The 27,756-nt window shown below is 38.0% G+C and overlaps 4 protein-coding genes across 9 annotated transcripts; 2 read left to right on the plus strand and 2 right to left on the minus strand.

Moving 5' to 3' along the window:
* Window positions 1-42: 42 nt before the first annotated feature.
* Window positions 43-12,235, minus strand: LOC6048410 (coiled-coil domain-containing protein 97). 2 transcript variants are annotated; one of them, XM_038252195.1, is made up of 2 exons: window positions 12,127-12,235; window positions 43-1,239 (listed from the first exon to the last, which is right to left on the minus strand). In XM_038252195.1, the coding sequence occupies exon 2, from the start codon at window positions 1,219-1,221 to the stop codon at window positions 55-57; it is 1,167 nt and encodes a 388-aa protein (XP_038108123.1). In that variant the 5' UTR covers window positions 1,222-1,239; window positions 12,127-12,235; the 3' UTR covers window positions 43-54. The 2 variants fall into 2 exon arrangements, with proteins under 2 accessions (XP_038108123.1, XP_038108122.1); XM_038252194.1 differs by lacking the exon at window positions 12,127-12,235 and adding an exon at window positions 6,088-6,242.
* Window positions 6,476-12,039, plus strand: LOC6048408. 2 transcript variants are annotated; one of them, XM_038252193.1, is made up of 4 exons: window positions 6,476-6,683; window positions 6,739-7,245; window positions 10,976-11,879; window positions 11,934-12,039. In XM_038252193.1, exons 2-4 carry the CDS (start codon window positions 6,976-6,978, stop codon window positions 11,993-11,995), a joined length of 1,236 nt encoding a protein of 411 aa, XP_038108121.1. In that variant the 5' UTR covers window positions 6,476-6,683; window positions 6,739-6,975; the 3' UTR covers window positions 11,996-12,039. The 2 variants fall into 2 exon arrangements, with proteins under 2 accessions (XP_038108121.1, XP_038108120.1); XM_038252192.1 differs by lacking the exons at window positions 10,976-11,879; window positions 11,934-12,039 and adding an exon at window positions 8,218-8,359 and having other exon boundaries at window positions 6,486-6,683; window positions 6,739-8,161.
* Window positions 12,236-12,601: 366 nt separating the features above from the next.
* Window positions 12,602-14,561, minus strand: LOC6048407. Of its 4 annotated transcripts, none has more exons than XM_038252191.1 (3): window positions 14,480-14,561; window positions 12,832-14,336; window positions 12,602-12,775 (listed from the first exon to the last, which is right to left on the minus strand). In XM_038252191.1, exons 2-3 carry the CDS (start codon window positions 14,222-14,224, stop codon window positions 12,711-12,713), a joined length of 1,458 nt encoding a protein of 485 aa, XP_038108119.1. In that variant the 5' UTR covers window positions 14,225-14,336; window positions 14,480-14,561; the 3' UTR covers window positions 12,602-12,710. The 4 variants fall into 4 exon arrangements, with proteins under 4 accessions (XP_038108119.1, XP_038108118.1, XP_038108117.1 ...); XM_038252190.1 differs by having other exon boundaries at window positions 14,420-14,554; XM_038252189.1 differs by having other exon boundaries at window positions 14,409-14,553.
* Window positions 14,562-25,711: 11,150 nt separating this feature from the next.
* On the plus strand, window positions 25,712-27,671 carry LOC6048405. The gene is made up of 3 exons (XM_001865294.2): window positions 25,712-25,952; window positions 26,009-27,477; window positions 27,536-27,671. Exons 1-3 carry the CDS (start codon window positions 25,867-25,869, stop codon window positions 27,598-27,600), a joined length of 1,620 nt encoding a protein of 539 aa, XP_001865329.1. The 5' UTR covers window positions 25,712-25,866; the 3' UTR covers window positions 27,601-27,671.
* Window positions 27,672-27,756: the final 85 nt, after the last annotated feature.

Raw genomic sequence — 27,756 nt, forward strand, 5'->3', positions numbered from 1 at the left:
ATTACACTAAAGGCTTTCGGACGTAATAAGCAACCACGTGACTTCACGATCAAACTATTCATCATCACTGTCGTACTCACAATTGACCTCTCTCATGCGACTGTTCATCTGCTCCAAGTTCCTCTGGCTATCCAAGTGCTTCTCCAGATGCCGCATGTACACGTCCAGATCGTCCTCACTTTCCTCGTCGTCCTGCTGCATCTTACTGCCTTCATCAGCTTGAACCTCCTCCCCATCGTCCGTGTCAAAGTACCGTTCCTGCTCGTCCTGCTCGACAATGTCCAAGTTATCCAGCTCCATGCTTTCATCAACCTTCCCGTAATCAAACTCCTCATCTTCCCCAGCGATAAACCTCGAGTACATCGTACCAACGAACTCGTCCCGCAGCAGATCTCGCTCACCCGCGGTCAACGCCGTCACCGGAGTCGAAAATTTCTTATTCCTTTGTCGAGTAGCCCGATCATTCTCCACCCTGCGCTGCCTTTCAACTTCTTCATCGTCAAAGTTCCCCCACTGAGCCCGCGAAAAGGCCGACGACCCCGGCGGTTTATTCTGCCGGAACCCATCATCCTCATCACCCCCAGCCGCCTCATCCTGACTCTTCTCTTCCTGCTCCTGCTGCTGCCTCAGCGCGTCCACATTGTCCCGATCAATTCCACTAAACAGAATCGACACCAAGCTGTCGTTCTTCTGGCCGACCGCGTCCCGCGTCTTCTTCTCCCGCTCCGTAAGATACTGCCCAACCAGCTGGTCGTACAGCAACGGCTCCCGCTGCATCATCTCCGTCTCGCTAAAGTACTTTCCCTCCTGGACCAGCTGCTTGAGCGCGGCGTACCGTCGATTGCGAACCTCCCGGTGGCGACCGCCGTTGTGCGAACGGCGAATCCGCTCCAAATAGTAGCCCACCTCGTACGACTCGTCCGGACTGTACCCGCTGGTTTGACCGTCCTGCTCGAAAAAGCGCAGATGCTCCTCCCGCAGGAACAGTCCGAAGCGGGCCAGAAACGTCGTGTGACTCTTGGCCAGGACGTCGCGCACGATCGCGACCCGCTCGTCGGTCGTCAGTTCGGGGTCGTTGATTTGCTGGCTTTTGAAGAACACCTTTGGGTCGCGCGCGATGTGATCGATGAGGTCCGACTGGAGGATTTGGGCGGGGGATGGGTTGGTGCTTTGCGGGTCATCGGGACTGGGGTCGGTTGCGCCGGCGGTCTCCTGCTGCATGATGAGGGGGTCGTTGTGCTGAAAGTATGAGATGTTAGGTCTATTCCCGTACTGCAGAATTCTGCAATTCTGCACAAAAACGGCAGTAGAGCGTTCCCGTACTTTTCTGCAACAAAAGTAACTTTTCTCTCAGGCAGAAATTCTGCAGTGAGAGAGGTAGAAGTTGCAGCAAAACCGTTCCCGTACTTCTCTGCAAGCTCTCTCTTCTCTTTCTTGTTGAAAAGTTACTGCAATTTGGTGTGATGGATGTTGACTACACGCTTACATAAAATCAGCAAGTTGGGTGAAATTAAGCATTTTATTATAAGTTGTAATAAAAATGTATTTGAGTTATTTTTTTATGTCTGGTTTTATTGAGAACGATTTTTCATATAAACGATTTCAGGCTTAGTTCATTTATGCAAATGATATAGCGATTTTTTTAGTGTTTATATTTTTACCTGATAAAAAATTGATAACTTAAGCCATAGTATTACAGCACGGCTAGTACCCCAACAAAAAATTGTACTATAAAAACAAATTGTTTTTAAAAACTTTTAAAAGACACATTTCTTTTGAGTTTAATAATTTCAAATAAATATTTGTTTATGAATAATTTTTGATCTTCAATTGTTTTTGAATATACCTCGGAATATACTAAATATGTGTGTTAAATAACAGGTAAATTTAATTGGCAAATTATAAATTAAACCTTTAACGGTGCTACCAGTTTGTATTCTTATATGAACCAAAAAAATGTTATTTGTCGAAATGAAAATTCTTAAATTCTTAAATTTTTAAATTTTTAAATTCTTAAATTCTTAAATTCTTAAATTCTTAAATTCTTAAATTCTTAAATTCTTAAATTCTTAAATTCTTAAATTCTTAAATTCTTAAATTCTTAAATTCTTAAATTCTTAAAATTACGTACGTTTAATTTATACGCCATCTTGAATCATAATAAACACACATTTTTTAAGGCATATTTTAGGTCAGAAATTCAAATTTAGAGGATTTAGAGTATGAAAATTTTGACTGTTCCTATTTTATTTATTTTTAGCTTTAAAATTTTTGGTTTACAGATTTTTTTAATTTTACTTGTATTTGAAATTATAATTTCTTTAAGTTTTTTTTTTTATTTCTCAAATATCTGATTTAATGTTTTTTAAAGCTTTCATATTTTTAAGTATGGATTTGTTAATTTCCAGATTGCTAAATTCATTTTTGATTTTGTGATCATTTTTATTTGTCAATTTTACTTCGTCACCGTTGTTCTTTCATGTGACATCCAGTCATAATTTATTTATGTTATCCTGAATAATCTTTTAAACATTCTGCTATTAAACATGTATTTATGGTTCTATATAAAACCTTTGTTTGTCTTTTTTTATCATATTTATTAAACGTACCTGCCACTCTCATTTGTAAAATTGTTTACCTAATGTACAAAATTTGAGTTGTTTCTAATATTAATTTCTGCCTTAGCATAAATAATTTCTAGTTACTTAATAATTAATACATCCTTGATTTTTTTAATAAAATGTTGTGCTGCATAAAACAATAATGTCCCAGTCCTAGAGGTATACTTCTTTCAATTACTTTTTTTGTCAACCTTTTTTTTTAATATTTTGAAATAATAAAAAAAATAATACCCAATTTGAGTAAATCCACTCAACTGTGTACAATGTTGCAGAAAAAAGTACTGGAACGCGCTACCCAGGCAAAATTTTTGCCGCTTCTCTCCTTGCAGAACTTCTGCAAAAGAGAGAGATGAAGAGAGCAAGCTGAAAAGTACGGGAACGTACTGCAAAAAAGTGACTTATGCTGGCTGCAGAATTCTGCAGAAGCTGCAGAAATTCTGCAATTCTGCAAGTACGGGAATAGACCTGTTGTTTGTACATCACAATTCAACTCGTTTTTTTCCGTTGCATGTCTCGTTAAAACCACAGGGATAGACTCCAGGGAGTCATTTGTTGGCCAAGCATGTTCAAGCTATTCTTTATAGGATTATAGGTAATATTCTCCCTGACTCATGGTAACTACTCGAATAATCATCAACTTATCAAACATTTTACATTCTGGCTTGTTATATTGTTAAGGGGTTACATACATGTAAATCGGCAAAAATGTCAGAGGATGGTTTGAGCACAAACTCAAACCTTTTTTAAAATCTGTTTTCAGGACATTAAAATGTACATTTTCAACTATTAACAAAATAAATTTGAAGACATTTCGACGCCAACATTTCAAAAAGCATCATGTACTAACCATGCGTTTTGAGAAAAACACATTTGAATGTTGAGCATCCATTTTCAATTCCCATTTTAATATAAAAGCAAAATAAGATGTTCTAATAATAACAAACGACGAAAAACGTTGCTTTCGTTGATACTTGATCATCCAAATTCAATAAAACATTAGGTCTATTCCCGTACTTGCAGAATTGCAGAATTTCTGCAGCTTCTGCAGAATTCTGCAGCCAGCATAAGTCACTTTTTTGCAGCACGTTCCCGTACGTTTCAGTTCGCTCTCTTCATCTCTCTCTTTTGCAGAAGTTCTGCAAGGAGAGAAACTGCAAAACTTTTGCCTGTGTAGCGCGTTCCAGTACTTTTTCTGCAATGTTGTACACAGTTGAGTGGATTTACTCAAATTGGGTATTAAAGTTTTTTTTAATTATTTCAACATATTAAAAAAATGGTTCACAAAAAAGTAATTGAAAGAAGTTTACCTCTATAACGGGCACATAATGTTTTATGCAGTACAACGTTTTATTTGAAAAATCAAGGATGTATTATTTATTAAGTAACTAGAAATTAATTATGCTTAGGTAGAAATTAATATTAGAAACAACTCAAATTTTGTACATTAGGTAAACAATTTTACAAATTTGAGTGGCAGGTACGTTTAATAAATATGATTAAAAAAGACAAACATAGGATTTATATAGAGAGGACCAAAAACACATGTTTTAAATGCAGAATGTTTGAAAGATTACATAAATAAATAAATAAATAAAAGATAACATAAATAAATTATGACTAGATGTCACATGAAAGATCAACTGTGACGCAGCAAAATTTACAAATTTGAAAAATGAATCAAAAACTTAAAAAAAATTAAAAACTTAAATTAAGAAATCTGGAAATTAAGAAATCCATAATTAAAAATAAAAAAACTAATATTTTCAAATTGAGAAACTTTCAAAAAACATAAATCAGATATTTGAGAAAATTAAAAATGCAAATAATTATATCAGAAAAATATAAAAAGAGTAATAAATCACAAATTCAAAACTTAAAAATTCAAATAATTGGAAACTAAATATTTCAAAATGTTTAAAATTTCAAAAGAATCTTAATTTTGAAAATTCAAAATTAAAAAATGAAGGTTGAAAAAAAATTGAAATAAAAAAAAAACAAAAGTTTGAATATTTATGAGTTCAGAACACCAAAAATTCAAAAGCAACAGTTAAAAATAATAAGACTAAGAAATGCGTATTTTAAAAGATTTTAAAAACAATTTGTTTTTATAGTGTATTTTTTTTTTGTTGAAGTACTAGCCATTTTTAAAAAAAAAATCGCTTTATCATTTACATGAATGAACTAAGCCTGAAATCGTAAACATAAAAAAAAATCGTTTTCAATAAAGCCAGACATAAAAAAAACTACCCCAAAATCATTTACTATTACAACTAACAATAAAATGCTTGATTTCACCCAACTTGCAAATTTTATGTAAGCGTGTACTCAACATCCATCACACCAAATTGCAGTAACTTTTCAACAAGAAAGAGAAGAGAGAGCTTGCAGAAAAGTACGGGAACGGTTTCGCTGCAACTTCTACCTCTCTCACTGCAGAAGTTCTGCCTGAGAGAAAAGTTACTTTTTTGCAGAAAAGTACGGGAACGCTCTGCTGCCGTTTTTGTGCAGAATTGCAGAATTCTGCAGTACGGGAATAGACCTATTATTTCCGTCGTTTTATTTAAGAAAAACAAACATAACTTCTTTTGAAAACACCAACGTCTATATCACCCTGCTGTCATTGAGGGGGGCGATTTGTTATGATTCGTTTTTCTTCGCCGAATGTACATGGCGCTTTGTTCATGATGCTTTTTTTGCGTCACCAGGTTTATGTAGTCTTTTGTTTGACAGGTTGACAGGGCTATATAAACAGGGACTGCTGATGGCAGAGATTTTGTTTATGTTACTTTATTTTAAATCATTATTAAACAGACTTAACTGAAGTACCTTTTGCTCATTTTAGGTGGAGAGGTAGCTTATTAGGAGTACTTTTAGAATATGCAATAACCCAGAAAGTGTCAAAATGTACATGATGCCTTTTGAAATGTTACCGTCGATTTGGTTGTATCATTGCTGAGATACAGCTATATGAAGTTTGCATTTTCAAAAAAACGGGTGCCACGATATCTCAACACTGCCTTGACCAAATCGACTCAAAATTTTGGTTAAGACTCGTTAAACCGGTCCTGTGTGCATGACGAAAGCCGATTTTCAAAGAGTTTATTTTTTTAAAAAAGATAAAAATATTGTTGTGTTTTTCATATAAAAAATCGAAAGTTTTTGATTTTTGTATTTTTGAAAAATGCGAAATTTCAAAATCGGGCTTCGTCATGCACACGGGATACCTATGTCTTGCGAGTCTTCACCCAAAATTTCAGCCAATTTGGTCTTTCCCATCTCGAGATATCGTGGCACCTGTAAATCAACTCGGTGTTTAGAGAAAAACGCTCGCAAAGTAACTTCCTTTAATTAAGAAATATCTTCATGAAACTTTCAGGAGTAATTGAAAATCATGTTTTAAGTTGATTTAATAAATTTTCTGTAATATGAAATATTGTGCAAAAAAAACTCTGGTTATGTTACTTACCGTCGTCACCATTTGAACTGAACAAAATTTTGAAGTTTTTACAAAGTTTTAAACGTTTGAAAATTTGTACAATGCGTATAATAATTATTTTACATGTTCTGAACCTTTGATTGTTTTGTTTTTAGTTTTCTTTCTCTATTACACGAAGAACTGTAAGTAAGTACTTTCTGCTAAAAATATGTTGTTATTTTTCAATCATTACCCACTGTAACTGAAAATCGTGTGAAAATCGCACTTTGCTGAGCACTTTTTTGTGTAATCGCAGTCGAACTGATAAAATCGTATGAAAAAGTGCGAAAACAAACTCAGCAAAGTGCGATTTTCAGTTACAGTGTGCTGAAAATATTTGGAATATTTTGAGCGTGTTAGTATACTTTTTCAAATGATCAATTTTAAGTGATTCTGCCTGACTTGTCCGGATCGTGTAATGTTTTGATTTGTTGAAAAACTAAAATTTTATACTGGACGGTTCATCATCTAAATTAACTTTTAATGTTTGCGGGTTCCGATTACTTTCGGCAATTAGCCGCAGCAAACGATGATTCAGCGGAGATCTGCGTCAAGGAGGAATCAGCGGAAAGTACGAGCAATGGAGGGTATGACTAAGCTTTAACGAATTTATTCAATTTTTTCAACCGACTTTTTTTTTAGTAAGGCGGATAAGCACAAATCAAGAAAGCCCCGGAAGGCCTGGCAAGGTGAAACGTACACCACAGTGCAACTCCAGCTGGCCTACGAAGCGGTACAGAATGGCATGAGTATGTATCATGCCGGCAAAATGTACGGAGTTCCAAGGCCCACTCTGCAGTACCGCGTGAAGAATAATGTATCCAAACCGGATGTAAAACCGGCCCGAAATGTTATCTCAGCCAGACTCAGGAGTTGTCCATGGTGGCTTCGCTGCACGCCCTGGCCGATGCCGGTTTCACCGTTAACTACAAACTGATCCAGATCTTCGGTACGGAGTACGTCAAGGCGAACGAAGAACAGTTTCCCGAAGGTATCCCGTTTCGGAATACGAAACCAAGCTTTACATGGGCTATGTATTTTTTAAAAAGACATCCCGATTTAGCGGAACGAACCACTACCAGGTCTGCTTTTGTTGCGTCCAAACGTTTGCCCGAATGGTTTGGATGCGTTTCGCAATATCTGACAAAGATGGGCTTGCAGACTGTTGTTCAAAACCGCCGACAGGTGTTCACGATGGACGACGTTGAACTGAAGAGAGGCAAAACCCGCAAAAACGAGATCACCTTCACTTGCCTCTTCGGGGCCAACGCCAACGGAAATCTACTTCCTCCTTTGATTCTTTACCCACATACATTCACACTGCCGACTCAGAATAAGCAATCGGAGTTGAAATACGCAGTTGCTCATCAGGATACCAAATTGACTGTGGGAAATGCCCTGTACCAGTGGCTTACGAGGGTATTTCAACCATGGCTGATCGAAGAAAACGTTCCTCGGCCGGTGATTCTCTTCCTCGACGGCCATCGCCACCAAATGGGCTATTTGAGCAGCCAATTTTGCCACCAGCATCAAATCGTCCCCATATCACTTCTTCCGCGTGTTATCCACTTGCTGCGACCTCTGAACGAAATCCTGTTTGTGTCGATAGAAAAACTGTGGCACGAAGAGATGCAAAACTCTAGCACAGGCAGCTTCACAACCATGGACCCGCTGCTGACACCGGTTCTGGACCGACTCACCGACACCGCCGAAAGCATCATTCGTGATGGCTTCCTTCGCAGTAAAATCTATCCCTGGGACCCGGAAGGTTGTAACACGGTGGACGTCACACAGCCTCAACCGGACGAAAATCGGTCAAAGTTGGTTCTGTTTCGAAGGATGCTCGAGTCACGACTAACGGCTCATGAGCTGGGCGAGTTCAAAGCAAGGCGACATGACGAGGAGTGGCGGGGACCGGTTGAATATGCCAGTTTGTTCCAGGTGTGGCGCGAGTTGATGGATGAAATCGACTCCGTTGAAACTGGGGCATGTTCGGATATGGACACGACACAGGAAGGAGATGGATGTAGTGTTGAGCCGGATTTGGTAGCAGTTAAGGAGGAAGGTTGGTTTGAAGCAATTTATGTATATTTTTCCTCATCTAATGTTTTATTCTTGCAGAAACTGGCGAATGTTTACTGGACTTTGTGAAAGAAGAACCAAGTGTCGACTGTGGCGATTAATAAATTAGTCCGGAATTCTGTAGTCAAACATCTGATCCTAAATAAACATGTAGGGGAAATATGCCCATTTTAAGCCTAATAAGCGGTCGTGTTTGAATGGTGCTGGATGATCTGGCGTGTTCCTAGAAATTTACTAAAACCAAGTACACCAACGAGTAGAGCAACTTTTTGTGAACATTTCTGTTTATTTTCACTTTTATTAAAAGTTATGCTATTCATTTTACAAGCATTAAAAAAAATATTTCAAAAATGCATTCTAATCAGTCGAGTGCATTGGGCCACGCCCATTTTACTATTTTCAGCTTAGTTCTTTTTTTCTTCCAGCGCTCTTTTGGGTCTGCTTAGTGCTGCCAAAATTGATGAAATTTTAAGCGGAAGTTTCCTGGCAGCACTTGCTCACTCCAACAGGCACTGCACCAACATGTGGTGGTGTTGGTGGCCACCCTTTGTTCTTTATTTGCCTTCGCTTCTCGCTCGGTTTTCTTCAGCCTTCGATTGGAATGAGTATTCAAAATTCAAACGTCAGAAGACTTAGCTCGTTTGTTTTTTTGATGGTGCTTGCTAATTATATACATTTTTCGGTATTATTTTTCAAGTGAGTAACTAAGTAATGATCAACAGAACATGTTGCCGGTAGTTGGAAGCAATTTTATATCTTAAGCGCTTTGAAATCGTTAGCGCAAGTGAAAAGATATTGATGGCGACTTTCGTTAAGCAGTTAACCTCTGATGTTGCGTGTGGATGTTTGTTCCACCAAAATGATGAGAAATGGTCTGGCAAAATAGAAATTATGATCAAAAGTGCATTAAATTTGATCTTTTTGGCCAGTAAATGACATAAATTTGCGTGATTACTCGAGGCGGTGCTGTTGCTGGTAAGTTTATAGCCTAAATAGTATTTAATCGAGCTTTAATCGAGCATCAAACTCTTCATATGACGAAGATAGGTGTTTGATTAGAAAGGGTATATTTCCCCTATAAAATCTGGTTTCAAGTCGTTTCACTGCTATTTTACGCATACGAAACGATTCGCTCTACAACCCCACAAATCTAATGTTTAGTTCGTTTTTCGGAGATTCTTGAATGTCAGCTATTTATTGTTCAAAAATTAAAAATTTAAAGATTTCAAAATACAAAAACAAGAAAACTCATGAATTTCAAAATTTAAGGAACTTAAAAAATCAAGGATTTCTTTATGGCATTTTTTGCGCATGTACATATTGCGCGTGTGCGAGCACGATAATGATTGAGGTTGAATTTTGTACCGGCCAGCAAAACGAATCACGTGCTAGTGTGCGTTAGAGCGGGCTTAGATAACTCTATCCAGATGATTAAGCGAAGATAACGTTGCGAATTGTGCACGCCCGAATTGTCAAAATCAAGGAGCCATTAAACTACCGCAAACAAACAAACAAACTCGTACTTTTTCGTGTTTGACAGGTATCTAAACTCGCAAACTTGTTTGCGGCAAACTCGAGAACAAGGCAAAATGTATGCAGGCTGGACGTTTGTACAAACAAATCCAGGTAAACAAACAAAGCAGGCAAATGGCACTTTTTTCTAACGTTGTTTTCTCTTAAAAATCTGGATAGAGCTACCGTCATTAGGGGTAAATTTAGTTCATACAAATATGCAGAAATGTGTACACTAAAACCCCGATGGTTTGACACCAACTGATGTCAAACGAACGGGGTCACTTTTTAGTTTGACACCCCTTTAATACGGAGTTAACACACACTACCAAACGTTTGTTTTGATAGTGTGCGTGAGCGTCGTGTAAAAAGTGACAGTTCATCACTTTTTAGTTTTACTTTGACCAACCAACGGGTTAGAATTGGGTACAAACTAAAAAAGTGTCAAACGAAAAAGTGACCAACCACCGGGGGTTGGGTGTATATATTTTAAGAGTGTATATCGTAAATTTTCGGTTTTACGTGGTTCTTACTACTTATCCAGATCGTGTATTGTTTGTTTTCACTCCTGGCCTCCCTTATTTTTACAACCAAAAATTTCAAATTTAAATTGTTGTAATGTTTGCGGGTTCCGATTACTTCCGGCAGTTAGCCGTTATCAACGACGATTCCACGGAGATCTCCGTTGATGAGCCAGAAGAATCTACCAGCAACGGCCGGTATGGAGAAGTTGTTTTTAAATATGTAAATATTTATAACACTTTGTTTCAGCGAGCAAAGCCGTAACACCAAACCCAAATTACTGCGGAAACGAATGGAATACACCCAGGATCAGCTCCAGTTGGCCTACGAAGCGGTGCAGAATGGCATAAGTACGTATCGTGCCTGCAAAATGTACGGAATTCCAAAAAACACACTGTCTGACCGGGTTAAGAAAAAAAATGCTAATTTTGAGGTAAAAACCGGCCCGAAATGTTATTTCAGCAAGACTCAAGAGTTGTCCATGGTGGCTTCGCTGCACGCCCTGGCCGATGCTGGTTTCACTATTACATATAGACTACCCAGGATCTTTGCTACGGAGTACGTCAAGGCGAACATAGCACAATTCCCTAAGGGAAGTCCATTTCCGGCAGGAATGCCTAGCAATGGTTGGTCGAAACACTTTTTGAAAAGGCACCCCGATTTGGCGAAACGCATGTCGGAAATCTGGTCTCATTTCGGTTCCACTGCAGTGCCAGAAAGTGTTTCTGTTTGGTTTGGATGCGTTTCGAAATATCTGATAAAGATGGGCTTGCAGACTGTTGTTCAAAACCGCCGACAGGTGTTCACCATGGACGATGTGGAACTGAAGAGAGGCAAAAACGATGCCACCTTCACGTGCCTCTTCGGGTCCAACGCCAACGGGAATCTACTTCCTCCATTGATTCTGTACCCACATACATTCAAACTGCCAACGCAGAAAAAGCAATCCGAGTTGAAATACGCCGTTGCTCATCAGGACACCGAACTGACCTCGGGAAACGTCCTGTACCAGTGGCTTTCGAGAGTTTTCCAACCATGGCTGATCGAAGAAAACGTTCCTCGGCCTGTGATACTCTTCCTCGAGGGCCATCGCCACCAAATGGGCTATTTCAGCAGCCAATTTTGCCACCAGCACCAAATTGTCCCCGTGTCACTTCTTCCGCGGTTCGTCCACGTGCAGCGACCTCTGAGCGTCGAACTTATTGAATCCATAGAACAGTTTTGGCGCGAAGAGATGCAAAGCTTTGGGACAGGCCGATTCACAACCATGGACCCGCTGCTGACACCGGTGCTGGACCGACTCACCGACATCGCCGAAAGCATCATTCGTGATGGCTTCCTCCGCAGTAAAATCTATCCCTGGAACCCGGAAGGTCACATGGCGGAAGGCACACAGCCTCAACCGGACGAAAATCGGTCGAAGTTGGTTCTGTTTCGTAGGATGCTCGAGTCACGACTAACCGATCAAGAGCTGGGCGAGTTCAAAGCAAGGCGACATGACGAGGAGTGGCGGGGACCGGTTGAATATGCCAGTTTGTTCCAGGTGTGGCGCGAGTTGATGTATGAAATTGACTCCGTTGAAACTGGGGCATGTTCGGATATGGACACGACACAGGAAGGAGATGTATCTAGTGGTGAGCCGGATTTGGTAGCAGTTAAGGAGGAAGGTTGGTTTGAAGCAATTTATCTATGTTTCCGTTTCTAATGTTTTATTCTTGCAGAAACTGGCGAATGTTTACTGGACTTTGTAAAAGAAGAACCAAGTGTCGACTTTGGCGATTAATAAATAGAACAAATAGTGCTTAAATAAAATTGTACACAATCATATTTCGGACTGTTTTTCCTCCTTCCCGAACTGTCTGTAGAGTCGCAACCGGGACTTCTTGATCATTAACCTCCCAACCACCCACTGACCTCATGTCCGCTTCCGTCGTGTCCTGCTCCGGATTCCGCCAACCGGTTCCAGCAAAATTCAATCACACTTCCGCGCCAAACGTTCACTCTCAACTGTCCACAGCGTAAACATCAACACGCGCCTCTTTTCATGCGCTGTCAAAAACCAAGTACACGCTCCAGTAAGGAATAGTCTGTTTCGGGTTATTATTACCCGGTCAACATATTTAAATTGTTTACATTATTTTGAAGGACGCGAAAACCCTAAACTGTCCTTCCCCTGTTTTCTTACAGCGGCACGCGCTGCCACTCGTTAAAGGTAGAGATCCTAAATAGGGTCCTCTAGTTAAAGGTCTGTTCACACAAGGGTGAAGCCACACTGTGCAGTTTTGTCTGAGAAATCCAATCGTCCTGCGTGACCGTCGAGTTGAAAACTGGATAATTTTGTTGATCGCGCATGGAAGTTTTTGTGAAACGGCAGTAAAACAACGTAAAACTTGTTCTAATAAATATTTATTCAAAGGTCAGGTGTTTACCCTAGGGTGGAATCTCTAATACTTAAGACGTTTTAAACAACAGAAAACAAATTATAGTGACGACTCGGTTTACAGATCCTCAAAGTCGACACGTGGTTCTTCTTTTACAATGTCCAGTGAAAATTCACCGATTTCTGTAAGAACAAAAAACATTAGAAACGGAAACATACACCAATTGCTTAATACCAACCTTCCTCCTTAACAGCTATCAATTTCGGCTCAAAGTAAGATCCATCCTGTGCCGCATCCGAACATTCCTCCGACTCCGTCTTGACGCCGTCAATTTGATCCACCAAATCGCGCCGCACCTGGAACAGACAGGTCTGCTCGATCGGCCCCGCCCACACCGCGTCATGCCGCCTGGCTTGAAACTCGGCCAGCTGTTGCTCGGACAGCCGTGACTCGAGCAACCGCTGAAGCAGCGGCAACGTCGGATCAACGGTCTTTTCCATCGCCGGAGCCGCCGCCGCCGCGTTTTTCCGAACTTTCCGGACGACGACCGGGTTTTCTGGTTGCGGTTCGTCCACCGTGTGACGGCGGGCGACGAAGGTTTGTCGGTGTTGCGAGCCATTCGCCGTGTGGGCTTCCGGATTCCAGGGGAACAGTTTGCTTTGGTGGAATCCGTCACGAATGGTGCTTTGGGCGGTGCCGGCGAGTCGGTCCAGAACCGGTTCGAGCAATGCTTCCACGGATGTGAATTTGGCTTTTGCGGAGCGTTGCAACTGATTGCGCCACTGCTTCTCTATCGCTTTGTACAGTGTGGCGTTGAGGGGGCGTAGCGTGTGGTCGAAACTTGGGAGGAGGGACACGGGGACGATTTGGTGCTGGTGGCAAAACTGACTGCTCAAATAGCCCATTTGGTGGCGATGGCCGTCGAGGAAGAGTATCACAGGCCGAGGAACGTTTTCTTCGATCAGCCAGGGTTGGAAAACTCTCGAAAGCCACTGGTACAGGAAGTTTCCCGCGGTCAGTTCGGTGTCCTGATGAGCGACGGCGTATTTCAACTCGGATTGCTTTTTCTGCGTTGGCAGTTTGAATGTAGGTGGGTAAAGAATCAACGGGGGAAGTAGATTCCCGTGTGCGTTTGCCCCGAAGAGGCACGTGACGATATTCACCGCTCTTTTGAGTTTGATTTCATCCATCGTGAACACCTGCCGGCGGTTTTGAACAACAGTCTGCAAGCTCATCTTCGTCAGATATCTCGAAACGCATCCAAACCAAACGGGCACACGTTCCGGCGCAACCGAAATTGATCCGTAATGTGCCCAGTTCTCCGACATGCGTTCCGCCAAATCGGGGTGTCTTTTCAGAAAATAAGACTTCCAAGTATCGCTAGGCATTCCTGCCGGAAATGGACTTCCCTCGGGGAACTGGTGCATGTTCGCCTTGACGTACTCCGCAGCAAAGATCTTGAGTACTCTAGATGTAACCGTGAAGCCAGCATTGGCCAGGGCGTGCAGCGAATCTGCCAGGGCCAATTCTTGCGACTTGTTGAGGTAACATTTCGGGCCGGATTTCACCACCAGGTCAGATAGTTTGTTCTTAACGCGGTACTGCAGCGTGCCTCGGGGCACTCCGAACATTCTGCTAGCACTATAATCGGACGTGCCGTTCAGCACCGCCTCGTATGCCAGCTGGAGTTGCACCTGAGTGTACTTTTGTGTTCTGATTTTTTTTGGTTTGGTCTGATACTCACTAAAAAAAAATAATCATAAATTAACTCGCAAATTAAATCGTGCTTACCCATTGCTGGTATCATCCTCTAACTCCTCATTTACGCAGATTTCCGTGGAATCGTCGTTGACCGCGGTATTCATGTCGTTATCCGTTAGCATTACGTTATTAAATTAAATTAAACTTTGGTTGATGAATCGCTTCCTTGAATCCTTGGTCGGTAAATTTATAAACAAAACACTACACTGGTAAACAGCATTACACTTTTTTCAGTTCACTTTTACACACTTGTATGGGATTTTTCAGTTCAAGTATGATTACACACTTTCGTGTAATCATACTTGAACTGAAAAATCCCATACAAGCTCGCATACAAGTGTGTAAAAGTGAATTGAACAGTGTGTAATGTTGATTATCAGTGTAAACGATCCGGGCAAGTTGGTCAGAGTGACCTAAAGTCGACATTCGCGAACCATTTTCATTTTGCGTGTAGCCTGTGTTAAGGGCGCAAGGTAGCCGAAAATGGCTCCCAAATTATTTTTTCACTAACATGCTAATTTCTCGAAAACTACAACACCTATCAATCTAATTTATAGTTTGTTCTCTTGGGGGATGTCTAACGAAGAATTTCCGCCACGATTGAGATTGATAAGTTGAATATGGTGTTCTCATATGTTACCAAAACTTAGCATTTTATAAAATTTTGTGGATTTGACGAACTTCTGGTAAAGCGTGGAGGCACAATGCCATACCGAGAGCCCAAATCAAGTACAAGCAAGCTTCGCAAGTCAATTCCCTCTGGAACGGCGTTTAGTTTCATTAGATTTGAGGCTTAGTATGGTAATTAGAAGCAATTTTCTAAATAAATATTTTCAATATTTTCAAACCATTCGACATCATGCAACACGCGTGCAACACGCGCGTGGCATACATACGTTGTACGCTACAACAACAACAAAGCAAGCACGCAGCAAGCAAGCAGCCGTGCAGACAGCAATAGGGTATTCACTGTAACCAATTTATGAATGGTAACTTTTACAAACATCTTATTCATTTTACTAAATAGTTTTGTTCGTTTTTTTAGTTTTATGAAATTTGTGTACAATCGATTACGATTTTATATTTCATTTTTCGTTGAAATCTGCTCAATTCATCATCGATTCTTTCCCAAATTTGATTAGATTTTATTGCTGTGCGTATAAAACAAAAAAGTTCAATATTGTATTTCAATAAAGCTTCAGAACTCAAATCAATATTTTGTAAAAGAAGTCATCGGTTTGAGTATTACTCTATTTCCTTTCTGCGGGGCGTCTACCACGTTTGTTTTTGCTGCGCATGATAGTAGTTGTGCTGGGCCAAACGGGCATGAAGCGTGGTGGTAGGGAAGTGTGCTTGCTTGTTGTGTTGCAAACGGATGCGGGATGATGCATGCATTTCATAACTTTTAAGATTCTCAAAACATTAAATATGTTTAGAAAACCAGTTGAAGTCTTTAGTATACGGAAATTACCTTTACATAAACTATTTGCTTCTCGTACAAAAAAATATTAAGAGTTATCTTGAAAATGTTTGCAATAAGTTTTGCAATAATTTGTTTTATTGAACAATTTTTTTTATAAAATTTTCCAAGAAATTAGAATATATCTACAGAACAAATTGTCTGATCGATGAGTTGTCTAGGGACAAAATGAAGATGCCTAAATCAAGAAATTTTATAAAAGTGTATTAGGCTGATGTAAATATTATTTAGAAGTTTATGTCCCTCGACACAAGTAAAGATCGCAAAGGGGCCCAGTCACGAAATTCTAGCAGAGTTCTAGCATAGTTCTCACAGAGCTGGAAATTCTTACAGCATTCAAGCATAAATGTTTCACGATTCTAGCATGATTCTGGTAGAACCAGCTTTACTAAAATATTTCGTGACTGGGGAGAGGGGAAGTAGAATAAAAAATAATATTTCAAGCCACGATTTTAAAATATAAAAGAAAAAAATAATAATAATTCGCTGACCCCTAATTTTTTTAAAACATTTTTAAAGGAAAGCGTAATAAACTCTGAAAAAATTGCTTCAGACCTATTTGATTTCATATTGTTATTGGCTGGTTTGATGATAATTTCGAGCATCCCCCCCCAAACATTATACCTCTGTACAAAATCGACATCCAAAATCTTTTGAGTAAAAGTTGTTTTGATGTATTTTTCAAAATAAAAAAAATAATAAAATTAAGAAAAACAGAATGTTTCAAGAAACCTACTTTCAGACAAGAAGTTGATTTATTGATTGAAAAATTATATATTTTTTAATGCATTCATAATTTTTCAGCGGGATTTTTTTACTAAATGTTGTTTCGCGCTATGGACGTTTTGATGAAGTTTATTCGATTTCATCGAATGATCGAATGATCGAATGATAAAAAATACAGAAGACTAATTGGGAAAATTGCATCATCGATTAAATTTATCAAAAATAATTTTAAAATGTATTTCTGTCAGCGTTAGAATATTTTCAAACATAAGCAGTTAAAAACAATTTGGATTTTTTTTCGCTTTTCCTTTCCATTTATTTTTAACAAAAGCAAGTCTTTATTTGTTTAAAAATTTAGTTTATGAGCGGTTCCCTACGATTTCGCAAATCGACTTTTCTTTTTTTTTTATTTGGATGAAACCCTATGTCAAAAGAAGCAATTTTGCTTCATTCGTTTTTCATGCCAATCTCCATACAATTTTGGGGGCTGGTCACACAAAAGGGTATTTAAATGTAAGAAATTTTGTATCTTGAGAATTGATTTTCTGATCGATTTGGTGTCTTCGGCAAAGTTGTAGGTTATGATTAGGACTTTTCAGAAAAATCGATTTATTGTTTATTCAATTTTTTATCACGAAAAGTAAAATTCCCAAAATACGTATTTTTTTAAATATTTTTTAAAAGTTTTAGGGGACTAAAAAAGACAATTTCTAAGCCATAGTGCGTGATGGTGCAAAAATCTGGTTTTGAAGATATATTTTTTTTAAATATCGAAAACCTGAACAAAATAATTATTAAAAATCATTTTTAAAGCAAAATCAAATTGGCAATCCAAAAGTACTTTAGGGTAAAGTAGTCATCAATGAGACATTCATTGAGAATTGAAAAGTACTTTTCGGTTGAAAATTTGATAATTCAATAATTAATTAATTATAAATATTTTTTTCCATAACCTGTTTTTGCACCATCACGCACTATGGCTCAGAAGAGCTCTTTTAAAGTCCCCGAAAACATATAAAAAAAAATCGAAAATTAAAAAATACGTATTTTGGAAATTTTACTATTAGTCATAATCATAACCTACAACTTTCCCGAAGACAACAAATCGATAAAAACTCCTTCTCAAGATATACATTTACACACCCATTTTGTATGACCAGCTCCCAAAACTGTATGGAAACTTGTATGGAAAATCAAATGATGCATGGATAAAGTTTCATCTAAATAAAAAAAACTGAGGAATCGTAGAGAAATACTCTTATACATATTTTTGCGTTCATGCATTTTTGAACGGTGAGAAACTCGTGAAATATAGCAAAAGTATATCTAAAAAAATCATGTGAGTTTTTGCAAACGAGCAGCCTTCGCATAAATGTCCCCTATTCAAAAACAGCAAGCTGAGAAAAATGCAAGGCAACTTTGTCCCACACAAAGGGCTACGTGTTAAGTTTTCGCGAAAAAACTGGATTTCCTCCGGTTTTCTAGAACACTGCATATTTTAGTTTCTTTTTTTATTTTTAAACAAGCTGCATCAATAACGCAAAATTGATGAAAATGCATATGGGACAATTATGTGTTTTTCAATTTGAAAAAATCTATGAAGTTTTGCATTTTTTCAAAAAACAGAGCAATAGTAGCTATTCAGCTACGTGTTATAAGCTTGGGGTTTAAAAAAATAAACGATTAATATTTAAAAGTTTATACAATATTACCTACTTGACCATGATGCCTAGCTCATATTGACGTTCTTCCTCCCCACTCTTCGACAGTCTGATAGCCGTGTGGGCTAAGGCGCAGTCCTCTTTTTGTGTGCTGTGTGGTTTGAATCCTGTCGGTTGCATTTTGACTCCATTTAACTATTGTTGAGTATTTGACTATCTTCCAGACATCATTTTAAATTGAGTGATTTGGAAACCTTTCAAGTGAGACCAATTGATAACTTCTCGAGAGAAGGTATATATTTATAGTATTAAATTTGGCATGTTAAGCTCTTTTTGAGGGAAATGAGATTCAAAAAAAAATAATTTGGTGAGTGTTTTACACTTTTCTGATTTTGAAGCGTATGGACAAAACAATACAAGTAACAACTGGAAGTTTGTTTGATTATTTTAACTAAATGATTTTAACAGTTATTAACAATATTATTCTTTGCTGCTCACGAAACCAAGAGAGTAATATATCAAAAAATCAAATTATTCGCTCTACAGCATTGCCTTGGCGTTCTCGATTGCGAGATTCCTACTCGAAACTAGGTGTTCGAAGGCTTGATTGTTGAGGCAATTGCAAATCTCTTTTTACACCTTAGCTTCCATCCACCCCGGGATTCGAACTGACGACCTTTGGATTGTGAGTCCAACTGCCTACCAGCGACTCCACCGAGGCAGGACCCAGGGAGACGACTCCTACACCTGGACTGAGCTAACGACCTAACCTTTTTTAGGTTAGTCCGGGACCAACATTTACTTCCCTTCCGACGGAAGGCGTGATCAGACAAATCTCGTCTCGAAAAATGCCACCGGGACCGTCTGGGATCGAACCCAGGCCGACTGGGTGAGAGGCAATCACGCTTACCCCTACACCACGGTCCCGGCAGAGTAATATATAAATATATTTATTTGCTTCAAAATTTAAAGAGCCTAAGCCAAAAATATTTGGAACATCGTTTTTTTAAGTTTTCAAGTTATTCAAATTTGATTAAAAAGAGGGAAAATGATCTGAACACCTTTTTTAAAATCCCCTGTACAATTTTTTTTAAATGAAACCAACTACTTAACTAATAAATTAACTTTTCTGCTCGACAAGAAACAATTATTGAGCAATTCTCTGAGATTACGGTCATTCGATTTTTTTTTGTATTTTTTAATCCGGCTGAATTTTTTTTTTTGGTGCCTTCGGATGCCCAAAAAAGCCATTTTGCATCATTAGTTTGTCCATATTATTTTCCATACAAATTTGGCAGCTGTCCATACAAAAATGATAGCTGAAAGTTCAAAAATCTGTATCTTTTGAGGAAATTTTTTGATCGATTTGGTGTCTTCGGAAAAGTTTTAGGTATGGATATGGACTATACTGAAAAAATATGATACACGGTAAAAAAAATTATGGTGATTTTTGATTTCACTTTTTGTCACTAAAACTTGATTTGCAAAAAAAACACTATTTTTTATTTTTTTATTTTCTAATACGTTTTAGGGGACATCAAATGCCAACTTTTCAGAAATTTCCAGGTTGTGCAAAAAATCTTTGACCAAGTTATGGATTTTTGAATCAATACTGATTTAAAAAAAATCGAAATATTGGTCGCAAAAAAAATTAACTCCCTTTTTTGATGTAAAATCAAATTTGCAATCAAAGAAAGAAATTTTCTGAAAAGTTGGCATTTGATGTACTCTAAAACATATCAGAAAAAAAAATTAAAATAGTGTTTTTTGCAACCCAAATTTTAGTGACAAAAAGTGAAACTAAAAATCAGCAAAAAAATTACCGTGCATCATTTTTTTCAGTGTAGTCCTTATCCATACCTAAAACTTTGCCGAAGACACCAAATCGATTAAAAAAATTCCGTCAAAAGATACAGATTTTTGAACTTTCAGCTATCATTTTTGTATGAACAGCTGCCAAATTTGTATGGAAAATAAAATGGGCAAATTAATGATGCAAAATGGCTTCTTTGGGCATACCAAACCAACCAAAAATTTTTCAGCCAACAACTGAACAATACATTTGTTATAGCTGAAATCTATGAATATAAAAAAAAATAACAAAAACAAAATGGAAACAATCAAAATTTATTTTTCTGTGTTGATTTTTTGGTTTTAGCTTATTTCAACATATTTTGAATATAAGTGAAATTACAAAGTGCAAAATGCATGTTGCATGTTTCTTAGATTTTTTAAAGTAAAGTTTAAATCCCTAGATATTACAGAGTTACAGAGCATTTTACAAATCTCATTGATTTACATTTTTTAAATCGCGGCTTGAAATTCAAATTCTTATTATTATTTTGCCATGCCTAATTTGGATCTTTGCCAAACAGGAAAATATATTTTACCTCCACATGAACAAAACAATATTATTTTCTTTCAAATTTATCGAGGAGCATAAACTTTTGGTATAATAGGGGACCTCATACAACACTGTGAGCCTCAAGAAACAAGCATTTTCGATCATTACCCTCTGAACGGCGATCTTTTTACATGATTGGAAACCTAGCATAACGATTAGATGTATCAAAACAATAATATTAGTCAATGTTTTCAAATCACCCAGCATTTTGTAGCATGCGCGTATGCTCAAAGTTCGGGTTGGTTTGTGCAACAAAACACATTGTTGTGTGTGTTTTGATGCAAGCAGCAGCACAAACAAACTATAGCAAGGATCCACGCCAAGAGCGATAGGGTAAAATTACTTATGTTTCACATATAACAAACATTCATTTTCTAAGAGTTTGTTTTTCATTTAATGGGCTTTAAAATTTGCTGGAATAAACAAAAACAATTTTACATTATGCTTGATGTAAAATCATATAATACAAGATATTGAACAATATATTTCGAGATTTTTTGCTATACAAATTTTAGCCTAATATTTTACAATTACTTTCCCAACAATAACAAATATGTTGTAAATATATCTTCTTGTTGAAATAAAATAAATCAACTCTACATAGTTCACTTATATAACAATTACCCTATGAATCTCTTTGTGGCATCAACAAGCGTGCTGTCGCTGCTGTGCTGCGCAGCGTATGATAGTATTTGTGTTGTATCAAGCGAGCATGATAGTATACCTCCGGTGGTTGGTCACTATTTTGTTTGACACTTTTTAGTTTGTACCCCGTTGGTTGGACTAAATCAAACAAAACTAAAAAGTAACGAACTGTCACTTTTTACACGGAACTTACCATTATTATCAAACCATACTTTTTTCAGTTAAAAAGAGTGTCAAACTAAAAAGTGTCAATTTAAGTGACAAAAAATGTTGTCAAACCGTCGTAATTTGAGTGTAGTTATTTGTATTTGCTTGTTTTATTGCAACCGTTTACCGAATTGCGATCTTGCATAATAATCAACGTTAGTTTTTATTTGATTTCAAATATTTATCGATATGCGAACATTTACTATTGATCCACGGAGTAAAATAGTTCAAAATCGTGAAAGCGTTCATGAAAATGGGAACCTCGAACAAAGTGTTCAAATCACATGGTACGATTTTGAAAAACGTACCGTGAAATTTGAACACTTTGTTCGCGGTTCCCATTTTCATGAACGCTTGTTCACGATTTTGGGAACTCTTTTTTCTCCGTATGGAGATTAGAAGATATCCAAGACTAGAAATTAAAAAATCAACTAAAAAGAAACTGAATTAGTTCATTAGTTTATCAGTTGATTAGGGAGAGTTCTTTTATTACGTAACGCATTTATTTTGCTTTTTTTCCCTCTTTATGTGAAACATTCTCATCACACTTATTTTCATTAGATTTTTTCCCTGTTTAAATCATCAAGAAATTACTTTATCCAAAATTTTCTTATGGATAATTCTCCGCCAACTCACAAACTTTGTCCTAAGGGGTCCCTCCGCCACGAGATATCGAAAAATGTAACTCTTATTCGTGATCAGGAACAAAAATTATCCCTTAGATCAAAGTTTCACGCAAATCGAAGAGGGGTCGATTCAACTTTTCCGATTTCGTGTGAGTTGACGAAAAATTACCCCTATACAAGGACAGTTCTCTAGGATTTCGGTCATTCGATTTTTTTGGTATTTTTTAATCCTACTGAAACTTTTTTGGTGCCTTCGGTATGCCCAAAGAAGCCATTTTGCATCATTAGTTTGTCCATATAATTTTCCATACAAATTGGGCAGCTGTCCATACAAAAATGATGTATGAAAATTCAAAAATCTGTATCTTTTGAAAGATTTTTTTGATCGATTTAGTGTCTTCGGCAAAGTTGTATGTATGGATACGGACTACACTGGAAAAAAATAATACACGGTAAAAAAAATTTGGTGATTTTTTTATTTAACTATTTATCACTAAAACTTGATTTACAAAAAAACACTATTTTTATTTTTTTTTTATTTTTGATATGTTTTAGAGGACATAAAATGCCAACTTTTCAGAAATTTCCAGGTTGTGCAAAAAATCATTGACCGAGTTATGAATTTTTTAATCAATACTGATTTTTTCAAAAACTCGAAATTTTGGTCGTAAAAATTTTTCAACTTAATTTTTCGATGTAAAATCAAATTTGCAATAAAAAAGTACTTGAGTGAAATTTTGATAAAGTGCACCGTTTTCAAGTTATAGCCATATTTAAGTAACTTTTTTGAAAAAAGTCGCAGTTTTTCATTTTTTAAAATTAGTGCTCATGTTTGCCCAGTTTTGAAAAAAATATTTTTGAAAAGCTGAGAAAATTCTCTATATTTTGCTTATTCGGACTTTGTTGGTACGACCTTTAGTTGCTGAGATATTGCAATGCAAAGGTTTAAAAACAGGAAAATTTATGTTTTCTAAGTTTCACCCAAACAACCCACCATTTTCTATCTTCAATATCTTAGCAACTAATGGTCCGATTTTCAATGTTAATATATGAAACATTTGTGAAATTTTCCGATCTTTTCGAAAAAATATTTTTGCAATTCTGTCGTGAAACTACTCAGTTTTCCTGTCATTCTTGTACGACGAAATAGCCTACTTTTTGTACCAAAAATAACAGAATCGAATAGCAACACTTTTCAAAATAAATGCTGAAAAGTTCTACTTTTCAGCACTCAAATGGGTGCTGAAAAGTTGAACTTTTCAGCACTTGTTTCGAAAAGTAACACTTTTCAAAATTTTTTTAGATTTAAACGATTTATTGACAAAATACATTAAAATTTGACAAAAAATTTCACTCAGTGTGTGTTTTTTGGAATTGCAAAAAATGTTGTATGGAACTCGTTGCAAAACTTGATTTTTTCAGCACTCTTCGTATTTATCCAACTCGGGGAACCTCGTTGGATAAATGTACGACTCGTGCTGAAAAAACCTCTTTTTGCAACTTGTTGCATAAACTACTATTTCGGAATTTTCAAATCAAGACTAACATTTCAAAAAGGCCAAACATTCAATATTACGCCCTTTTAAAATGTTAGTCTTGATTTGAAAATTCTGAAAATATTTTTTTCGAAAAGATCGGAAAATTTCACAATTGTTTCATATATCAACATTGAAAATCGGACCATTAATTGCTGAGATAAAAAAAAACGAAACTATTGGCACTACGCCCCCCGGGGCATGGCCTTCCTCTAACGTGGGATTTCTGCTCCAGCGCCTCTGACGAGACAGGAGAAACCGGGACCGACGTTTTACTTCACCATCCGATAGAAGCTCAGTGGATAAGGCGGGAATCGAACCCGCGTCTCATAGCATCATCGGGATCGGCAGCCGAAGCCGCTACCCCTGCGCCACGAGACCCACTAATTGCTGAGATATTGTCGATAAAAAATGATGGGTTGTTTGGCTGAAACTTAGAAAACATAAATTTTTCCTGTTTTTAAACCTTTGCATTGCAATATCTCAGCAACTAAAGGTCGTATCAACAAAGTCCGAATAAGCAAAATATAGAGAATTTTCTCAGCTTTTCACAAATATTTTTTTCAAAACTGGGCAAACATGTGCACTAATTTTAAAAAATGAAAAACTGCGACTATTTTCAAAAAAGTCACTTAAATATGGCTATAACTTGAAAACGGTGCACTTTATCAAAATTTCACTAAAGTACTTTTTTATTGCAAATTTGATTTTACATCGAAAAATTAAGTTGAAAAATTTTTACGACCAAAATTTCGATTTTTTGAAAAAATCAGTATTGATTAAAAAACTCATAACTCGGTCAATGATTTTTTGCACAACCTGGAAATTTCTGAAAAGTTGGCATTTTATGTCCTCTAAAACATATCAAAAAATAAAAAAAAATTAAAATAGTGTTTTTTTGTAAATCAAGTTTTAGTGATAAAAAGTTAAATAAAAAAATCACCAATTTTTTTTACCATGTATAATTTTTTTCCAGTGTAGTCCGTATCCATACCTACAACTTTGCCGAAGACACTAAATCGATCAAAAAATTCCTTCAAAAGATACAGATTTTTGAATTTTCATACATCATTTTAGTATTGACAGCTGCCAAATTTGTATGGAAAATTATATGGACAAACTAATGATGCAAAATGGCTTCTTTGGGCATACCGAAGGCACCAAAAAAGTTTCAGTCGGATTAAAAAATACAAAAATTAAAATTGAAGAAAAAAGACCGATTTCGTAGAGAATTGCTCACAAGTGTCTTTTCTGGCTGGCCATGATGCGGACTTCCAAAATTATTTCAAAAATATCAAATAAATAAATAAATAAATTGTTCACTCTACAGCATGGTCTTAGAATTCCTACTTGAAACTGGGTGTCCGAAGGCTTGAATCTGTGAGTCGATCCAAACGACTTCTAAACCTGGACCCCTGGGTTAGGCCGCGACCTACATTTACTCCCCATCCGACGGAAGGCGTGATCAGACAAATCTCGTCTCGAAAAATGCAACTGAGCCGACTAGGATCAAACCCAGGCTATCTGGGTGAGAAGCAACCACGCTTACCACTACACCACCGAACTCGAAATCGTTGTCAGAATTTCACTTTGCAGAATCGAATCAATTTGGGTTATCTGATTATTGGTAATCTGAAATGTTGGCCAATATGGCAGTAGTAGAATATTGAGAATTTATAATTAGTTACCAATAAGCTGAACTCAAACCAAATAACCTAAATGTCGAGTAATAAAGTACGGGCTGTTTTTGAAAATATCTGGTGAAATTATTTGAAAAAAAAGTATTCAAATTTTGATCTCATTATCTTACTGATTGTATTGATAATTAGTAACAAATGTAATAAGCATTTTTGTATAATGAAAATTGTTTTCAATCATTGTAGGAAACAATTTTAGCTAAAAGCATGGGAAATGTGAATGTGCTGTTTATGTATTCGTAACATCATTACGTCAATCAAAATGTTGCGCAACATGTTCAAAAATGTAGCACGGAAGAAGAACAACACAACTTCCCGGCCTACCTTGGGTCCTTAAAAAAGTTATCAAATAGAAATTTGCGTGCAGAACTTATTCAATTTTATGACAACTGTTGCCAACTTTTCTAGAACGTGTAATGTTTTGTTTTTCGGAAACAACTTTGGAGTTTCAAAAATTTTAATCGGAAATTATTGTTCAATCTTGTTTGTTGATATCAGCCCGTCTTTAAAATTATATTGTTCACCATCGAAATGTTTGCGGATTGCGACGTGAGTGCCGCAGTCAACGACGATTCAGCGGAGATCTCCGTCGAGCCAGAAGAAGAAATCAGCAATGGGTATGAGAAGCATGTAGATTAAGTTTTATTGCAAGTGTTTAACTAATTTGTTTTAGTGACGGCCCGCCTAAAAGAAGGAAATCCGAGAAGAATCAGTACACCCAGGTGCAGCTTCAGCTGGCCTACGAAGCGGTACAGAATGGCATGAGTACGTATCGTGCCTGCAAAATGTACGGAGTTCCAAGGCCCACACTGCAATACCGCATTAAGAAAAAAATAACCGACTTGGAGGTGAAAGCCGGCCCGAAATGTTATCTCAGCAAGGCCCAAGAAGCGTCCATGGTCGGCCCGTTGCACGCCCTGGCCGATGCTGGATTCACCATCACACACAGACTGCTCAAGATCTTCGGTATGGAGTTCGTCAAGGCGAACATAGCACAGTTCCCCGAGGGAAATCCATTTCCGTCGGAAATACCCAGCAAAAGTTGGGTGCTATATTTTCTGAAAAGACACCCCGATTTGGCGACACGCATGACGGAGAACTGGTCCCATTACGGCTATCCCTCGGTTGCGCCGGAACGTGTCCCCGTTTGGTTTGGCTGCGTTTCGAGATATCTGGCGAAGATGGACTTGCAGACAGTTGTTCAAAACCGTCGGCAGGTGTTCACGCTGGACGATACGATTCTGAGGAAAAGTCGGAACGATACCAATTTCACGTGCCTCTTCGGAGCCAACGCCAACGGGAATTTGCTTCCCCCGTTCATTATCTACCCAGATAAAATTAAACTGCCAACGCAGAAAAAGCTATCCGAGTTGAAATACGCCGTCGCTCACCCGGACATCGAACTGACCTCGGGAAACGTCCTTTACCAGTGGCTTTCAAAGGTTTTCCAACCGTGGCTAATCGAAGAAAACGTTCCACGGCCGGTGATCGTCTTCCTCGACGGCCATCGCCACCAAATGGGCTATTTGAGCAGCCAATTTTGCCACCAGCACCAAATCGTCCCCGTGTCGCTCCTCCCACGTTCCGACCACATGCTGCGCCCCCTTAACCTCACCCTGTTCGGATCGATAGAGAAACTGTGGCGCGATGACAAAAGTAAGCACTCCTCCACGGACCCACCGCTACAACCGATTCTCGCCCGCCTCACCGACGCCGAGAACGCCATTCGTGACGGATTCTACCAGGGCAAACTCTACCCGTGGAATCCAGACGGCCACACGGCGGACGATTCGGTGCTTCACCCTGCGCCCAAAGTTCCGCGAAAAAACGCGGCGCCGGTGAAAAAGTCTCCCCCGCTCCGAACCGTCGATCCGATGTTGGCCCTGTTCAGGAGGTTGTTTGAGGCACGGCTGCCGGAGCAACAGCTGGGCGAGTTTCAAGCCAGGAGGCATGAAGAGGTGTGGGCGGGACCGGTTGAGCTAACCGGTTTGTTCGAGATGTGGCGCGATTTGATGAACGAAGTGGACGCCGCTGGACCGCAGGAGGCTACCGAAGGTTTTGATAACTGGTCATGTTCGGAGATGGGTACGGCGCAGGGTGAACATTATATTGAGCCGGAAATGGTAACCGTCAAGATGGAAGGTGGGTGTGAATAAATTAAGGTCAGAGTAGGATTTCTAATGCCTCCTCTCTTCTACAGATCCTGGCGAATGTTCAGTGGACTTTGTGAAAGAAGAGCCGAGTTCCGATTTTGAGGATCTTTGAAATGAGGCGTTTGATCTGTAATTGCTTTAAAAAGTTCAAGTCAAACAAATAAATGTTTTTCGTAATAATAGTCTAAAATTTACAATCCATATAATGTACTGGCTTAATGAATTCCGAGTTCCAGCTATCAGATAAATCCATAATTTTATAGATTAT

This window comes from Culex quinquefasciatus, chromosome 2 (assembly GCF_015732765.1).
Source record: "Culex quinquefasciatus strain JHB chromosome 2, VPISU_Cqui_1.0_pri_paternal, whole genome shotgun sequence".
NCBI classification, from domain to species: domain Eukaryota; kingdom Metazoa; phylum Arthropoda; class Insecta; order Diptera; family Culicidae; genus Culex; species Culex quinquefasciatus.